Source organism: Musa acuminata, chromosome BXJ1-8 (assembly GCF_036884655.1).
Source record: "Musa acuminata AAA Group cultivar baxijiao chromosome BXJ1-8, Cavendish_Baxijiao_AAA, whole genome shotgun sequence".
NCBI lineage: Eukaryota > Viridiplantae > Streptophyta > Magnoliopsida > Zingiberales > Musaceae > Musa > Musa acuminata.
In genome coordinates this window covers 2,825,749-2,840,339 of record NC_088334.1, presented here as the reverse complement: position 1 = coordinate 2,840,339, position 14,591 = coordinate 2,825,749, and the positions used below count along the sequence as shown (strand labels likewise).

The 14,591-nt window shown below is 43.2% G+C and overlaps 5 protein-coding genes across 5 annotated transcripts; 3 read left to right on the top strand and 2 right to left on the bottom strand.

Annotated features, from left to right (window-relative positions):
• Positions 1-481: 481 nt before the first annotated feature.
• On the bottom strand, positions 482-1,840 carry LOC103994348 (lectin-related protein-like). The gene is made up of 2 exons (XM_065081221.1): positions 1,346-1,840; positions 482-568 (listed from the first exon to the last, which is right to left on the bottom strand). The coding sequence occupies exons 1-2, from the start codon at positions 1,838-1,840 to the stop codon at positions 482-484; spliced, it is 582 nt and encodes a 193-aa protein (XP_064937293.1).
• A 399-nt stretch (positions 1,841-2,239) lies between these two features.
• Positions 2,240-2,915, bottom strand: LOC103993923 (uncharacterized). The gene is made up of 2 exons (XM_009414163.3): positions 2,550-2,915; positions 2,240-2,478 (listed from the first exon to the last, which is right to left on the bottom strand). Exons 1-2 carry the CDS (start codon positions 2,838-2,840, stop codon positions 2,392-2,394), a joined length of 378 nt encoding a protein of 125 aa, XP_009412438.2. The 5' UTR covers positions 2,841-2,915; the 3' UTR covers positions 2,240-2,391.
• Positions 2,916-4,656: 1,741 nt separating this feature from the next.
• On the top strand, positions 4,657-6,121 carry LOC135680649 (uncharacterized). Its single transcript, XM_065194713.1, has 2 exons — positions 4,657-5,174; positions 5,616-6,121. Exons 1-2 carry the CDS (start codon positions 4,713-4,715, stop codon positions 5,979-5,981), a joined length of 828 nt encoding a protein of 275 aa, XP_065050785.1. The 5' UTR covers positions 4,657-4,712; the 3' UTR covers positions 5,982-6,121.
• A 215-nt stretch (positions 6,122-6,336) lies between these two features.
• LOC135680646 (protein THYLAKOID FORMATION1, chloroplastic-like) lies at positions 6,337-12,696 on the top strand. The gene is made up of 6 exons (XM_065194711.1): positions 6,337-6,647; positions 7,448-7,718; positions 9,745-9,961; positions 11,390-11,505; positions 11,906-11,987; positions 12,353-12,696. Exons 1-6 carry the CDS (start codon positions 6,482-6,484, stop codon positions 12,374-12,376), a joined length of 876 nt encoding a protein of 291 aa, XP_065050783.1. The 5' UTR covers positions 6,337-6,481; the 3' UTR covers positions 12,377-12,696.
• A 339-nt stretch (positions 12,697-13,035) lies between these two features.
• On the top strand, positions 13,036-14,231 carry LOC135680647 (chlorophyll a-b binding protein CP29.2, chloroplastic-like). Its single transcript, XM_065194712.1, has 2 exons — positions 13,036-13,602; positions 13,738-14,231. The coding sequence occupies exons 1-2, from the start codon at positions 13,099-13,101 to the stop codon at positions 14,101-14,103; spliced, it is 870 nt and encodes a 289-aa protein (XP_065050784.1). The 5' UTR covers positions 13,036-13,098; the 3' UTR covers positions 14,104-14,231.
• Positions 14,232-14,591: the final 360 nt, after the last annotated feature.

The following is a 14,591-nucleotide window of genomic DNA, read 5'->3' as shown; positions in this document are numbered from 1 at the left end:
CAATAATTCATGATGATTATAGATTTTTCTGAAAACTTGGCCATCATGACAATCCAAATATTCCTTTTATGAAATCTTAATGACGGTGGATGCTGATTTAATATTGTGCAAATGTATCGATCATAATAATTAAAATATCTTTATTTGCTGCTAGAAGAATTCAGCCCAAACATATAGAAGAATTCATCCCATCGTCACGAAGAAGATAAAAGACCAAATATATTCAAGGTATATGAGTTGAGAAGAGTTGACTCGCGTGACATGAGAAATTTATTATGACGGAGGTATAAGATCAAATGTGCTCGAGACTTATGAGTCGAAAAAATTCGACCCACGTGAATAAAGATCCACTTATAACGGAGGCACAAAACAAAATATATCCGAGGCGCATAAGTCGAGAAACCTAACTTGTGTAAGTAAAAATACCATGACAAAAGCATAAGGCAAAATGTGCTCAAGACGTGCGAGTCAAAAAAACTTATCAATGAGAAGAGATCTCGAACGCTCTCATGTCGGATGAATTAAATATCGCACTTCGAGCCTCTCTTGCAAGAGCCCTGATACATGCCTTTAAAGATGGGGGACAAATGATAGGGAATAAATATAATGTCAGCTAATCATTGTTCAACACATAATTGTCATATGGTATCCAAATATGAGAAGATAATCGTAAGTTTCGTGACCTTTATGACCAAAAATAATAATCATAAGTTTCCTTCTTATCTTTTACGATAAAAAATAATTATAAGCTTCAACAAAACGATTTGAAAGGCTCAATTTTGACCTAAATTAGGTCAAAATTGATTTTCACCATATCTTTCCCTTTAGATTTTGACATTTTATTAATTTTCGCCTCGGTCAAAATTAAATTCTGATCTGATATGGTGTTTTTTTTTTGTTCTTGACTGGATTTTGACCTAATCTGATCTCTATTTTAGCCGATCCTTAGGTGATTTTGACCTAGTTCGGTCAAAATACTGATTTTGACAACCATTTGATCTTGACTTTGGGCAAAATATAATTTGATCTCGATCTTGATCATGGTTTCGATTTTAATCGCTGAATTGTGATTTTGATCTTGATCAACTTTTATTTGATTGAATTTTAATTTTAATCAATCTTATATCGGTCAACTTTAATCTTGATTGAAACTGAGAACTCATCTTTAGGACAAGTCTTACGAGCTTAGTTTTTTTTTTATATATCGATATTATTATTTTCTTTGAATCGCATGATGATGTTTTTATACATTAAAAAATATTATGAATAATATCAAAAGATATAAATTTAATTTATTATTATTTAATTTGTGAGTGGCGGCATCGTAGCTCGCCCATGCGCTTGCCCGCCCGCCATCCTTGAGGCTGCTGTTCCACTGCAAAGTTGCGCTTGATGTGATCGAGTCGATATCGATTCCGACATGGTCGGCGAGCGGATCCCACGCGTTGGGAAAGGTGTCGAACTCGACCGCCACCGTGCTGACCCTCGAGCCATCGACAGAGCTGTTGCTGAAGAGGCCGAGGAAGGCGCCCCGGGAGTAGGCAGGCAGGGTGGGAGGATACGCGGTGAGGAAGAAAGCGAGGCCGTCGCCGTGGGGGGTTAAGGGATCGGAGGAGTTGATGACGAAGGAGAAGTGGGTGGTGAAATCAGCCAGCTCCCTCGTGGTGGCATCCCAGAGGCGGAGCGGCTCCCGGTACACTACTCTACCGACGCTGTATTGCATGGGGGAGCTCGTGAGATGGATCTCCTTGTCCAGCAACGATGCGTCGCCTTGGAACTCGATCTTTGACGTCGTATCGTTGTCGAAACCAGACAAGTTGCTGGATCTCCTCAGAAACATGGCTGTGGCACGAGGCAGTGCAGGATGCAAGTGATGAAGCTGGGAAAGATGTTCTTCAGCTATAAAAGCCTAAAAAAAATAATAAGATTCGTCTGCAATCGGTTTTCCTGATGCTTCATGATGACATTCCAAGAACCTGTCTTCCACTGAACATGCTTTACGGTCAAATCAACAAAGAAAGAGGCGTTCTTTATGCTGGGAATTACATGCACGTTGTTTTCGGGGTCACATCTCTCCATATCCAACCTGCGATCCGATGCAGGAGGGACACGTACTATGTCTAATATATGATGATCTTTATTCTTCATTTCTTGGGCGTGAGTAACGCTCCTTCCTGCTTTAAATCTACTCAATCTGTTGAGGAACGAAAGAGAATGGTAACTCTGTACTACACGAGAAAAGAAGAATGTGGATCGATTACAAGTGCTTCGTTCCCACCACACACCAAGAACAATTAAATCTGCATGATGCAGGAACGAAAACAAACAAATGGCTACAGCAATTGCGGTGGAGATCTGATACGCCAGTTGAGCAGGCAACTGTTTCTCGGGTCACAATGTGGGCAGCATCATCTGCAGCGGCGATCTTGCATGGACCTTGAAGCGCTTCGCGGCTGCTCTCAGCACCCTCTTCCACCCCTGCAACCACCTCATGCGGTCATACGGAATCCTAAACGCCAAGATTGTGTACTACGGGGATGAAGCATTACCAGTTTAGGAGAAGGAACCGGAGAGAAATCTAAGCTCTTCCTAATAGCACTCGGCCTCTTCTTCTTCCACTTCTTGTACGTGAGCTTTGCTTTCACTCTTCGGAGCGTCACTGGAGATCCGGCTAAGAGTTTCTTCCGGGCGTCATCGATGCCGCGGGGGAGCAGGGGAGACCATATCCCGCTCTGGGAGTAATCGAAGTCGAAGGCGGAGTTGTCCGGGAACTTGCCGAGGAGCTCCCGTGACATGGTCAGCTCCAGGTACTCCACCGTGACGACGAGCTCCGCCACCATGGCTCTACACTATCATCAGCGGAAACGGGGTCTGGGGGTGGCTTGTGGTGGTGAGGGGGAAGATGGAATGGGTTGCAGAGGGAAGGAGATAGAGAGAGAGAGAGCGGATGGGGAAGAAAACAGAGGTAGAAGTGACCGTTGAGACTTGCATGGTTGTCTGTGTTACCGTTAGGGGAAATTCGACCATTGGGACTTTGGCATTTAGCTTTGAAGCTTAGACCTACACCATTTTTTTTTATAGTGTCATATGACTATCGACGACGGGAGAGTCGATACGAATTGGTTCATTGTCGAAGATATAGATTTATCATTGTGTTCTCTTCATGTGGGATGTAGGATATCTAAAAAGGAGGTAGTTTCCTATGATCGATCTGGCCTTAGGGCGATGAGACCGAATACAAGAATCAAGATATGCTAAGCTACAATATCCTCTGTTTAGACGGATAGGTTATCCTCCGGTCGAAGGGTTACCTCGTGGCTATGAGACTATGTCCTAGTAGTGAAGTCACCTCTTAATCGTCAATGGTCCTGCACAATAGGTCTATACCGAGGGTTTCCCAACTTGACCATTTCGATGCTTAAGTTAGCAAAGACGAAGGAAGAGAAAGATGATAGTATCAATTGTATATATGAAAGAGTAAAGATGTTATTACTTGCTTGAGCCCCTGTTGGCATATGCTCGGGAGTAGTTTTTATACATCTCTAGGGATTGATTGTATGTAGGTTGTTAGCGTCCGTCAATATCATAGGCGGTCGATTCGTTTGTTCTAAAGTGATTATTTTGCTCTCATGTTGTGCAGGACTATCTCCTTACTTTCGGGTGCCGCTTCATGCAATGTCAAGCAATGTGAATTCTGTTTTATGTCACGTTTGAGCTGGATGGTGTCGCTTCGGGACACAATCATTTCTGAGTTGAGTTATATCGTTTTGTACTGCTTTAAGACGTATGTGTGACTTTGACTAAAGGTGCCACGTGAGTTTTGAGGTGTCTGTCAATTGGATAGTACTAGAATATCCTATATATATATATATATATACATCAATTTATTATTATTAATTTAGATTTAAATATTTTAATTAGTAATTCATTTTTATAAAATATAATATATTTTCATAATTAAAAAAATTATCTATTTTGATATTTGAGAAATTCGTATGCATTAGATAAAGTATTTTTTTTTTTTTTGTATCTGTCAACAATTTATTTCGAGTTGGATTGATGCAATTATTTTTTCAAATGTTGTTACAGAATAATTTTAGATGTTGTCATTAGATAAATTAATATTTTTTTCAATTTTTAACTACATATATTTTTAAATTATTTTATATTATACAAATGGTCCGATTAGTTGACCCACTAGTTTGACCAATAGTCCACTGACCAAAATTTGAATGTATCGCATGCAATAAGTTGGATTTCAATGGTCGAATATTCACATATATGCATTATAATATTAGATTAGGGTAGTACGTTAACCGAACCAGCCGTGGTACAGCTCGCGGCAGGGCCACCCCCTGTCTCCACCGTCCACGTTGACCAGCCTGGCACACGGCGGGACCCATGTCGAGCTGTGGTTGTCAGTGATTGAAGGGCGTTTGGCAGTTGTGTCTGAGGTCAAAGAGGTGATCCGCATCTCGTCGTCGCCGCCACCCGTGTACATAACAAAGTACCCTGGGGTCCCACAAGAACAACCAATTGACATGCGCCAGACTGTCAGGCGTACCGAGTCTTGTACCAACAGTATGGTTGTTTTCCGACGTCGCTCCATATTTAGCTGTTGCCCGTCTTCTTCTCGTTATAATTGGAGACGTCCAAACAGCCAAAGCCGCCCTCCGCCTTCTCTCCTCCCTTCTTGGCTTCTACAATCCGCAATGGCGCCCCGGCCGTTTGCGTGCTTCGGCCGAAGACGCGGACGGGAGACCTCGGCATCTAAACCGCCGGTCGCGAACGCAACGGCGGACCAGACTCAGGAGGAGCAGCGGCGGATGGGACCCTTGCTGGTGGAGCTGTTCTCGTCGCAGGGGTGCGGCACCTCCCCGGAGGCGGAGGGCGTGGTGTCGCGGCTGGGGCGAGGAGATTTCGACGGGGACCTGCCGCCGGTGGCGGTGCTGGCGTTCCACGTGGAGTACTGGGATTACCGTGGCTGGCGGGACCCCTTCGGCTCCAGCATATGGACCGTGCGGCAGAAGGCCTATGTGGACGTGCTGCACCTCGACACCCTGTACACGCCCCAGGTGGTGGTGAACGGCCGCGCCCAATGCGTCGGCACCGACCCCGACGCCGTCTTCGCCGCCGTCCGTTCCGCCCCCAGATTTACCTCTCCCACCATGCAGGTTTGGCTCTTGGCTCTATCCGCGTCTCTTTTAGGACCCTGATCTTATCTTGGATGCGTGCTTCCCTTTGCTAACGTTGCATCATTATATATCAAACGTTATGGCGAAGCTTTAATTTTGATTCCACATAACATATAACTCCTTTTTTGTTGGCTCATCTCTTTCATCAAACCATGCACCATGAGATAACAACAGCCTACCACCACATGTTAATATACATGGTTAATTCGAACAATAGAGCAACCATGAGGACATCCAACCATTCTTCTGCCACCTCTCTCGAAAATGGAGCAAGAATGCCTACTATACGGTAATAGACCTTCACCAAAAATGGCTGCACGAGGAACATGCACGCACAGCAGCTAATGCTTCACGGTGGGGAGTTTTCACTTGTAATCAATGAGAACTGATGACGAGGTTGCATGGGGCGCCGCGGTGCAGGCGACGTTCCAAAAGCCCGCCCCCGGCACACTGCAGGTGTCCTTCACGGGGGCGTTGCAGACCAAGGTGGACGGGAGTGGCGCCGACGTGATGGTAGCACTCTACCAGAGCGGGCTCGTCACCGACTGCGACCAGGGCGAGAACAAGGGCCGCGTCCTCACCAACGACTACGTCGTCCGCCGTCTCGAGAAGCTCGTCTCCGTGAAGGACGTCTCGGCAAAGAAGAACATCTCCGGCTCCGTCCAGTTCACCCTCTGGGATGGGTTCAACAGTGCAAAATGCGGCTTGCTCCTCTTCGTCCAGAATGCCTCCCTCCAGACTTTTGGCGTGCAGCAGTTCCAAATCCCACAAGAAGACACCATCTGATCTGGTGCTCGATGCTCGCTTTCAACGATGTTCATCCTGCTCACGGGGTTCTGCTTCCAGTATTCCTTGTTGTCGCATGCTTTCTTTGTATCCATTTGCCATTCTTTCTGTAAGGAAGTATGAACCGGGCACGAAGCGTATCGTATTGGTATTTTTCTGTCGTGATGTGTGTTAATTACCTTGTCGAGCTTGCTTTGATGTAACAGTCCTTTTGATTCATCTCCCTTTGTTTAAGATCTACAATTAGACTAAACAGTACATCACGGTCTCGATGGTTAGACCTCACAAACCAAGCTTGCCAAGTGGCAATATCTGAGTGACCCAATCATGTTGATCGGAGGACCGGATAAGACTGTCCTCTTCCTCCCGTTGCCCCCCCGTGTGTTCCCCTACTGCCATTCCTCTGTCCCTCGACTCCGGCGACGACCTCCGTTCTGCCTCGAGGATCCTAATAATTTCTACCCTCTCTCTCTCTCTCTCTCTATTGTGGGGTGTCTCGAATGGCCTCCATTCCATCCGTATCCTTCGCCTCGCCTTGTAGGCAAGCCGCCGAGAGGAGGCCGACCCTTGCTGTTACGGAAGCATCCTTCGCCCTTGGCGGATTTCGAGCCGGAGTTCCTAGGCTCAGCTCCCGGATGGTCGTCCGCTGCGTGGCTGCCGCAAGCTGTGAGCTTTCTGTTCTATCTACTCAACCCTAGTTATGTACCGAGATTTGTTTGTTTGTTTTCTATTATCGGTTGTCACAAATGCATTTCGGTGCGGATAAAGGACAGTGCATTGTGCTTTTCTTTTCTTTTTGCCCATAGATTCCGAAACCTTCTTGGTTTCAAACACTTCGGCCGTAGATTCAAGGCATTTGCTTCTCTTTATGCCTCTACTTTTGCGTTTAATTTCTTTAGGATTCAATGTGGATGAAGAATGTCTTGAGTGCATTTCCCATTTTCCCTATTGCAGTTCATCGCTCTACCCTTTCCCTGAAAACTTAATTTGAGGTTTGGTGAATTGAGATTGTGATCGAACAACCATGATCATAGATTGAGGTAGCCCGACGGTGAATGCTCAGAATCTTTGTGCTTTCCCGGAAATCTATTTTCTTTACTTTCTTTTTGGCAATTCTGGGACTGTTATCTTTATAACGTATGTTAGGGATGTTGCTTCCTGTACCAGCCCTTCGACTGGTCTCTCTCTCTCTATATATATATATATATATTTATTTAAATTCATTATCTTTCATCAAGACTTCTTTGAATTTCAATATAATAGTTATTTTCAGCATTTCATCAATATCTGTAGTTATTAAAGGAGACAGTTCCATAAAGATGTTATATAGCATATTACTGACATGGTTATGATGATGGAACCATAACCTTCATCTCTTACCTTTTTATTCTTTCATCTTAGTGGGAGCAAGCATAGATGAGTAGGAAGCTTCCGTTTATTAATTTTTTTTTTCTTTTACTGATTAGATGTGCCACCCACCGTATCCGAGACAAAATTCAATTTTCTCAAATCATACAAGCGGCCAATTCCAAGCATATACAACACTGTGTTGCAGGAGTTGCTTGTACAACAACATCTGATGAGATACAAAAGGACCTACCAGTATGAGGCTGTTTCTGCACTCGGCTTTGTAACTGTTTATGAACAATTGATGGAAGGGTATCCGGACAGTGAGGATCGAGATGCCATCTTCAACGCATATATCCAGGCATTAAAGGAAGATCCTGATCAGTACAGGTACTTGCCTCTGAATTTATCTACAAATCTGTTGTAATTATGCATGGTCATGTTCAAATTGGTCCATAGCTTCCAGATAACTTTTTGAATTTTGAAGAGATGCCATGACTATGACCTGTCAGTAGTAAGGAACTATTGGCAATGTTGTGGAGCCTTTAACTATTGTAGAAAATGTTTTGATGGTCATAGAAGTCACAGTGTGGTTAATCATTATTCTAAGGTTTTGAAAGCAAAGGATACTGCTTTCTGAGAAGTTCATTGTTGGAACCTTTTCGTCAATGTCTCCCATAGTTCAGTCAAGAGATTCCATGGTGGTAAGGTGTGTATTCATTTCAGTACTTCAGTCTATTTTGTGAAATATGAGCATCGATCCTTGTCCCGTACTAAATTTTATGGAGTGATATTCTCATTCCTTTATTAGTTCAAAGGCCATCATGAATCTTATTCCTTATATGTTCAATTCTGCTTTGATCGTAGGTGGTGAAGCAGTAACAAGGTAAGCCAAATAAGATCATTGAGGTGGAAAACTTACAAGGTTAGAAAGATAATTAGGAAGCATTTCATGGTAGAAGCAGCAACAAACAAAACAGTGGGACAAAGATAACAAGAGTTGGTCACCGACTAATAAAAGAAAAATTGTCACATCGACAATCTTTTTGCAACACTCTGCTCTGCAACAAACTTATTTGCAATAGGAAAAATGCTTCCTTACGCCTGCATTATAGGGACAGAATCTTAAACAGCCAGATAATTGTCCTTCATCCTGTTATATGAGCCTTTTCCAGACTAGTTTGAGTCCCTTTTAACAATTCGAGATGAGATCTAAGGTCTATCAGTTTGCACCGGCTACTTTTTTGAACTTATTTTTACACCTAACTTCACTCTACTACATTAAAAATTCACCAAAATGCCTTTGTGGAAAATGGAACTAAATCTTCTTGAAGAATAGAAAACTCGTTGCATTTGCTTAAGATCTATGAGTGTATGTCATGTCTAAGATTTGGCCTAAATATGTTGCAAGCGAACCATTGGATCAGCCTTGCTAATCTTTTTAACTGTATTCTATAGTGATGTGGGAATAGTAGGACCCCTGAAGTGTAACAACGGAATGGTGGACTACACTGCATTGACTTGACATATCATCACTGCTGTTAAAAACATCTAGCAATTTCTGTTCCACTCTAATTGATATAAAGCCTAATCATTTGCCATGTCATCTAGCAAATCTTGATAATTGGTGGCAAATCAGCCACCTCAATGGTTTGATATGGACAATTTTCCATAATGACCTGGCCATTATGAGGACTCCATGCTGTAAAAGGGGCCTTCTTTGTAGTTAAAGGGATATAAACTTTTTTATTTTACTGGACTCTTCACACTTCTAAGATCCTCATCTTGGATTATACTTCACTTATGAGTGTGCTTTTTTGACAGTCAGAGGACCCCACAGGATGTATTCTTGGCACCCCATGGGTTTTGTAGGGTTTGCTTCATACATATCATGACACTTTTTCTCCGTGGAGCACCCTGGTCCAGACTGCATTGCTTTGGGCGAACACCGCAATTTGACGGCTATCTCGGTTGAAGTCAATGCTGCATTTCTTTAGTCCTCGAGAGCTTGTTCGCCTAAGCAAAAGGCTTGTTTCTGTCCGACTAATGCAACTTAATTCAGCAAGACAAACGAATCTGACCTCATCAGACAGCTACCACATTTTTGGTTGTTGCTAGCTGTAAATTCAATTTAACCTATCAATTTTGGGTTGCTGCTAGGTTATCACTTTAACCTATAAAATTGATTCTTTGAACTTTGATTTTGTTGCAACTGATGTGTGTCAAAGATTGAGGTCCTAATTTTGTGAAATCCTCCATTGCATAACTCTGGTGCCTAGTTGCTTAAATCTTTTAATGAAATTCATCTATGGTCAGTATTTTATATCTTTTCCCATGAATATACTTGTGACCTTTAGATACATTTTATGCTTCACAAACAATTCCATTTAGCTTGTTAATTTTTTTGCTAATGCAGAAGTGATGCAAGAAAGCTCGAAGAGTGGGCTCGAGCTCAGACTGCTGCTTCCTTAGTAGAGTTTTCATCCAGAGAAGGAGAGATAGAAGGCACTTTGAAAGATATATCAGAGCGAGTGGAGGGTAAGGGAAATTTTAGCTATAGTCGATTCTTTGCAATTGGACTGTTTCGTCTACTTGAGCTGGCGAATGCAACTGAACCTGCAGCCTTGGAAAAGGTTGTCCTTCTTCCATCATATGAGCTATATTTCTCTTCTAAATTCCTCGTGATTTCTCTTTTTACCTTTTCTCGTGTTACTTTTATTTCCTTGATTTAATGCAATCATTAAAGATATCCATTGCTTTCATACTGTATCATCTTATTTCTGACATTCTTATATACTTTTAAAATATCTAAATCCTGACAATAACCTTCTTTTTCTGTACCTATCTGCTTTCATATTATTTGCTGCTGTGACTAGTTCTAGTCATCTTGTTTGGATTCTGAAAAAGCCCCCTGCACCCATTTGATTGTTGGAAGTGGTAAAGCCCCCTGCACTCATTTGTTTGTTGGAAGTAGTAATCAACTATTACTAATTTTGATAAGCTGCACTTAAATTAGGAAATTTGGCTTAAGTTTCTCTATAAGTTTGACCATCAGAAATTTGAACATCAGTTCCTGAGATAGAAGGTAATCAGCAGTTTGTCTATTGTCCTTTCTATCTTCTCTCTCTTACCTGTCTTCAAGCTCCTAATATTCATTTCTTAGTTCCCTCTTTCCTGCTGTTAAAACTTCGTCAGGTTTGATCTGAAATTTATTTCTTACCAGCTGCTAGAAGTTGGAATGCTGTTCTTCTCCAAAATCACAAATTTGAGTTCTCCACCTGAATTTTTCTTGTCCAAATATTTCTATATAATAAAGTTTTGCTAGTGTATACTTTCTTACTGTCACAATTGAATTTTCCTCCAGAACAGAGTGAAATTGATCTCATGTTATTGTGTGTAATTGCAAGAGCTGCCACAGCTATTCGCTTGCTTATTCTGGGGGGAGGGGAGAGCAGAAAGCCAGCTTCCAGTCATGTGGGTTTTAGCAATTTCGCAGTAGAGATAAATGAAAATTGATGATATACATCTGAAGGAACTAATTCAGTAAATCTTCTTACACTGGACCAACTATAAACTCATCTGTTATGATTCTTCGATACCTCTAGATATACAAGCACTGCATGCTGGGGCATTATAGTTCCTAAATTGTGGAGCATGGTTTAGAGGAGAGCTGGGAGTGCAAAACTAGAGGTTGCCATGGTCCAAAAAGGCAACGGATAGTGTGACCTAGCTTCATTTAACTTGACAGCTTGTGCAATTATAATCTCCCCAAAGAGAAAGGCATGCATTCTCTTGTACCTAAATATTTGTAGGATGGTATGTAGTGTTTTCTTTCCTGAGTCATGTTGAAAACCATGATGGGTTAACTTGGTGTATTATCTTCATATAAAACTTTGGTTTCTTCGTTCTAGATTCAGCTACATTGTCAGCCACATAAAGTTTATATAATTCATATGTTTATTCTTGTGCATTGCTCAGAACACAGTTATCTAAATCATGATAATCCAGTTATCCACGTTCCTGGACTAGCTAGCATTGAGTCAATTTTTTGCTGTTGACAGCTTTGCGCTGCATTGAAAATAAATAAGCGCAGCGTGGATCGAGATCTTGATGTATACCGCAATATTCTATCAAAATTGGTTCAAGCCAAGGAGCTTTTGAAGGAATATGTGGACAGGTAAATAATTACTTATGAAAGTATGTTCTGTAATTCCCTATAGATTACAGATGAAGATTTGACGAATATTGCACTGAATTTCAAGCAATATCCAGAAATACTATTTATGCACTATGTTAATCTATATTCTATTCACATTCAGTTGGACATGCATTTTCTTTGGATAGAATACAGCTTTCCAGCAAAAAAGATTTCAAATATACATTCATCGTCATTTTTTTTATTTTGAGCGAAATTCCTCAGTCCATGATGAAACATGAACAATGGATTTGCAAACCAGGAAACAACTAAAAGAACTTTCTCTCTATATCCGTTTCCTGCAAGTCTTAGATATCAGGATTGAAGTGCCAAATATGCCAGAATCGATTGGATGCTGATGTAGCTGAACCTGTTTCTGCAGGGAAAAGAAGAAAAGAGAGGAAAAGGTGGAATCTCAGAACGCTAGTGAGACGGTTACAAAGTGCACAGGAGATTTCCATTTTGTGAGTCACTAACTTTGCTACTTCATGTCATTGAGCCATGCCAATGCTTGTTTGACAAAGCTTGAACCTGGTCAGTACTTTTTCTTACTTGAAGCACGGAAGAAGCTTCACATGTGTTGTATATGCCAATACTTTTCATGTCTGAAATGTGTTATATTTTGACACAAGGCTCAAGATTCACAAGATGTATTCAGCTGCTCCTTTTCATTTATCCCTTGTACAATTATATTCAATTACTCAGCATACTAGTAGAGGCTGTCTAAGTGTTTCTCACTCAATTCAATATTATCATAATATACTTACATCTTCATTTAAAGGTACAGTATTGTTTCATCTTCTACTTATGATTGATGCTGGTATTTCAGAGCTGGAGTCTACCAACTCATTGATGAGGGGCTTAAACAGCCTTGTTATTTGTGCCACTCTCTGGATAATGCAACTACCAAGAAAGAATCAACTCAACTTAGTCCTCACCAACAAGAACAACATCTCTATCCATGCAGCAACAGATCAAAACGCATTCTTGCTCCGGAAACTATCTTCTCACTGCTGCTAAAGTTAGTTCTGTTTTGTCATGGTGATTTCTCTTCTTTTTCATGTATAATGAAACTTCCCTTTCAGAGATAGGAAAGTGGATGAAATCCCAAATCTCTACCAGAACCAGAAAGTGTTGCTAATGCACAAGTTTTGCTTCTATTTTCCGCGTTCATTTTGATCCAAACTTGTGTCGATTAGATAGTCGAAACGTTCTTCATCAACAACAATAACCAGAGTAAGATTGTAGGATTGGTATTTCCTGACAATTATATTCTTCCTGGTTCTCTTTCTCGAGTTAAATAGCTCAAAGGCCACAGAAACATTAGGCCAACGAACACCCAGTGACTGCTTTCCAGGCATCAACCTCAGGTGGATACTTTTCAGATGAGAGGATAAGGTTGCACACCTCACATCCGTCAGATTGATCTCAGCCTCCACATCGTCCGTCCAGTCTGGCATCCACAGATGACTCCCACAACGCCTATAACCCACCACATCATCAACAAGCTTCCGACACCCCCAACTCCGTCACCAGGGTCTCTCTGTCGAACAAGTGGAGCAGAGAGTGTGACGAATGGCCTCCTCCACAGCAGCCGCCACCTCCCCGTTCTTGGGCACCCGCCTACCCGAGCACAGCCTCGCCAAGGCGGTCGGCCGGTTCCAGGCCCGGTTCGGATTCGGCAGCAAGAAGTCCCGGCCCAAGAAGGCCAAGGCGCCACCGACGTCGGACCGGCCGCTGTGGTTCCCGGGCGCCAAGGCACCGGAGTGGCTCGATGGCTCGCTCGTCGGCGACTACGGATTCGACCCCTTCGGCCTGGGCAGGCCGGTCGAGTACCTTCAGTTCGACTTCGACTCGCTGGACCAGAACCTGGCGAAGAATCCGTCCGGAGACGTGATCGGGACCCGGACGGAGAGCGTCGACGTGAAATCCACCCCCTTCCAGCCGTACTCTGAGGTGTTTGGGCTGCAGCGGTTCCGCGAGTGCGAGCTCATCCACGGTCGGTGGGCCATGCTCGCCACCCTCGGCGCCCTCGTCGTCGAATGGCTCACCGGCGTCACTTGGCAGGATGCTGGCAAGGTATAATATCGTACTCTACGCAAATCTAGCTCGATTTTAGACCCAAGATTTCCGGCGCAACCTTTTTGTCTCGTGAACAGACTTCCTACCCAATATATGTGTACGTAAGAACACTGGTTGGATGTGTGACTGCAGGTAGAGTTGGTGGAGGGCTCCTCGTACCTCGGCCTCCCTCTCCCCTTCAACATCACCACGCTGATATGGATCGAGGTGCTGGTGATCGGCTACATCGAGTTCCAGAGGAACGCGGAGCTCGACCCCGAGAAGAGGCTGTACCCAGGCGGCAAGTACTTCGACCCCCTCGGCCTGGCGGCCGACCCCGAGAAGAAGCCCTCCCTGCAGCTGGCGGAGATCAAGCACGGCCGCCTCGCCATGGTCGCCTTCCTGGGCTTCGCCGTCCAGGCCGCCGTCACCGGCAAGGGCCCCCTCAACAACTGGGCCACCCACCTAAGCGATCCACTTCACACCACCATCATCGACACCTTCTCCTCCTCCTCTTAACCATATCAATCTATGCCTCCTCTCCTTCTTTTCTTCTTTCTTTATGTACTCTGCTACCTGTACGATCCTTATGACTGTAATCATTGCTAAACTTTTAGTATGGTAATCATTACTAACCTCTTCTTGGATCTGTAGGATGTAACTATCATATCTCATCTATAATGCTCTGATTGACGAGTAAAGCGTACGATCTGAAGGCGACAAAAGGTGCAAGTTATCTATGTGGTTTTCTTCACTGGCAGAGACTTGATAGGATGAGATTGGAAGTCATTCTATTGGTGAGGACTCAGATTCCAAACGATCGAATAGACGATTTGAGATTTTTTTGGTTGCAAGATTTCTTCCCGGGGCTAAATTGTTCGGGTGTCCTCGAGCGAAGAGTTGTCTTGTGACTATGTGGTTGTATCCTAGCAGTGAGGTCATTTTCCAATCGCCAACAATCTTACGTGACGAGCTAGCATCAGGGGTTGCTCGGTGTGACTCATTCG

What these genes read in the sequence shown, in the direction of transcription:
- LOC103993923 (XM_009414163.3), bottom strand. Translation starts at nt 2,840, where the DNA reads ATGGTGGCGGAGCTCGTCGTCACGGTGGAGTACCTGGAGCTGACCATG. An exon ending in CGGTTCCTTCTCCTAAACTG is followed by an intron (nt 2,479 to 2,549) that starts GTAATGCTTCAT and finishes AGGTGGTTGCAG; the next exon opens with GGGTGGAAGAGGGTGCTGAG.
- LOC135680649 (XM_065194713.1), top strand. Translation starts at nt 4,713, where the DNA reads ATGGCGCCCCGGCCGTTTGCGTGCTTCGGCCGAAGACGCGGACGGGAG. An exon ending in TTACCTCTCCCACCATGCAG is followed by an intron (nt 5,175 to 5,615) that starts GTTTGGCTCTTG and finishes GCCGCGGTGCAG; the next exon opens with GCGACGTTCCAAAAGCCCGC.
- LOC135680647 (XM_065194712.1), top strand. Translation starts at nt 13,099, where the DNA reads ATGGCCTCCTCCACAGCAGCCGCCACCTCCCCGTTCTTGGGCACCCGC. An exon ending in CTTGGCAGGATGCTGGCAAG is followed by an intron (nt 13,603 to 13,737) that starts GTATAATATCGT and finishes GTGTGACTGCAG; the next exon opens with GTAGAGTTGGTGGAGGGCTC.
- LOC103994348 (XM_065081221.1), bottom strand. Translation starts at nt 1,840, where the DNA reads ATGTTTCTGAGGAGATCCAGCAACTTGTCTGGTTTCGACAACGATACG. An exon ending in GCCTCAAGGATGGCGGGCGG is followed by an intron (nt 569 to 1,345) that starts GCAAGCGCATGG and finishes CCATCTTTAAAG; the next exon opens with GCATGTATCAGGGCTCTTGC.
- LOC135680646 (XM_065194711.1), top strand. Translation starts at nt 6,482, where the DNA reads ATGGCCTCCATTCCATCCGTATCCTTCGCCTCGCCTTGTAGGCAAGCC. An exon ending in CTGCGTGGCTGCCGCAAGCT is followed by an intron (nt 6,648 to 7,447) that starts GTGAGCTTTCTG and finishes TTTACTGATTAG; the next exon opens with ATGTGCCACCCACCGTATCC. An exon ending in TTGAAGGAATATGTGGACAG is followed by an intron (nt 11,506 to 11,905) that starts GTAAATAATTAC and finishes CTGTTTCTGCAG; the next exon opens with GGAAAAGAAGAAAAGAGAGG.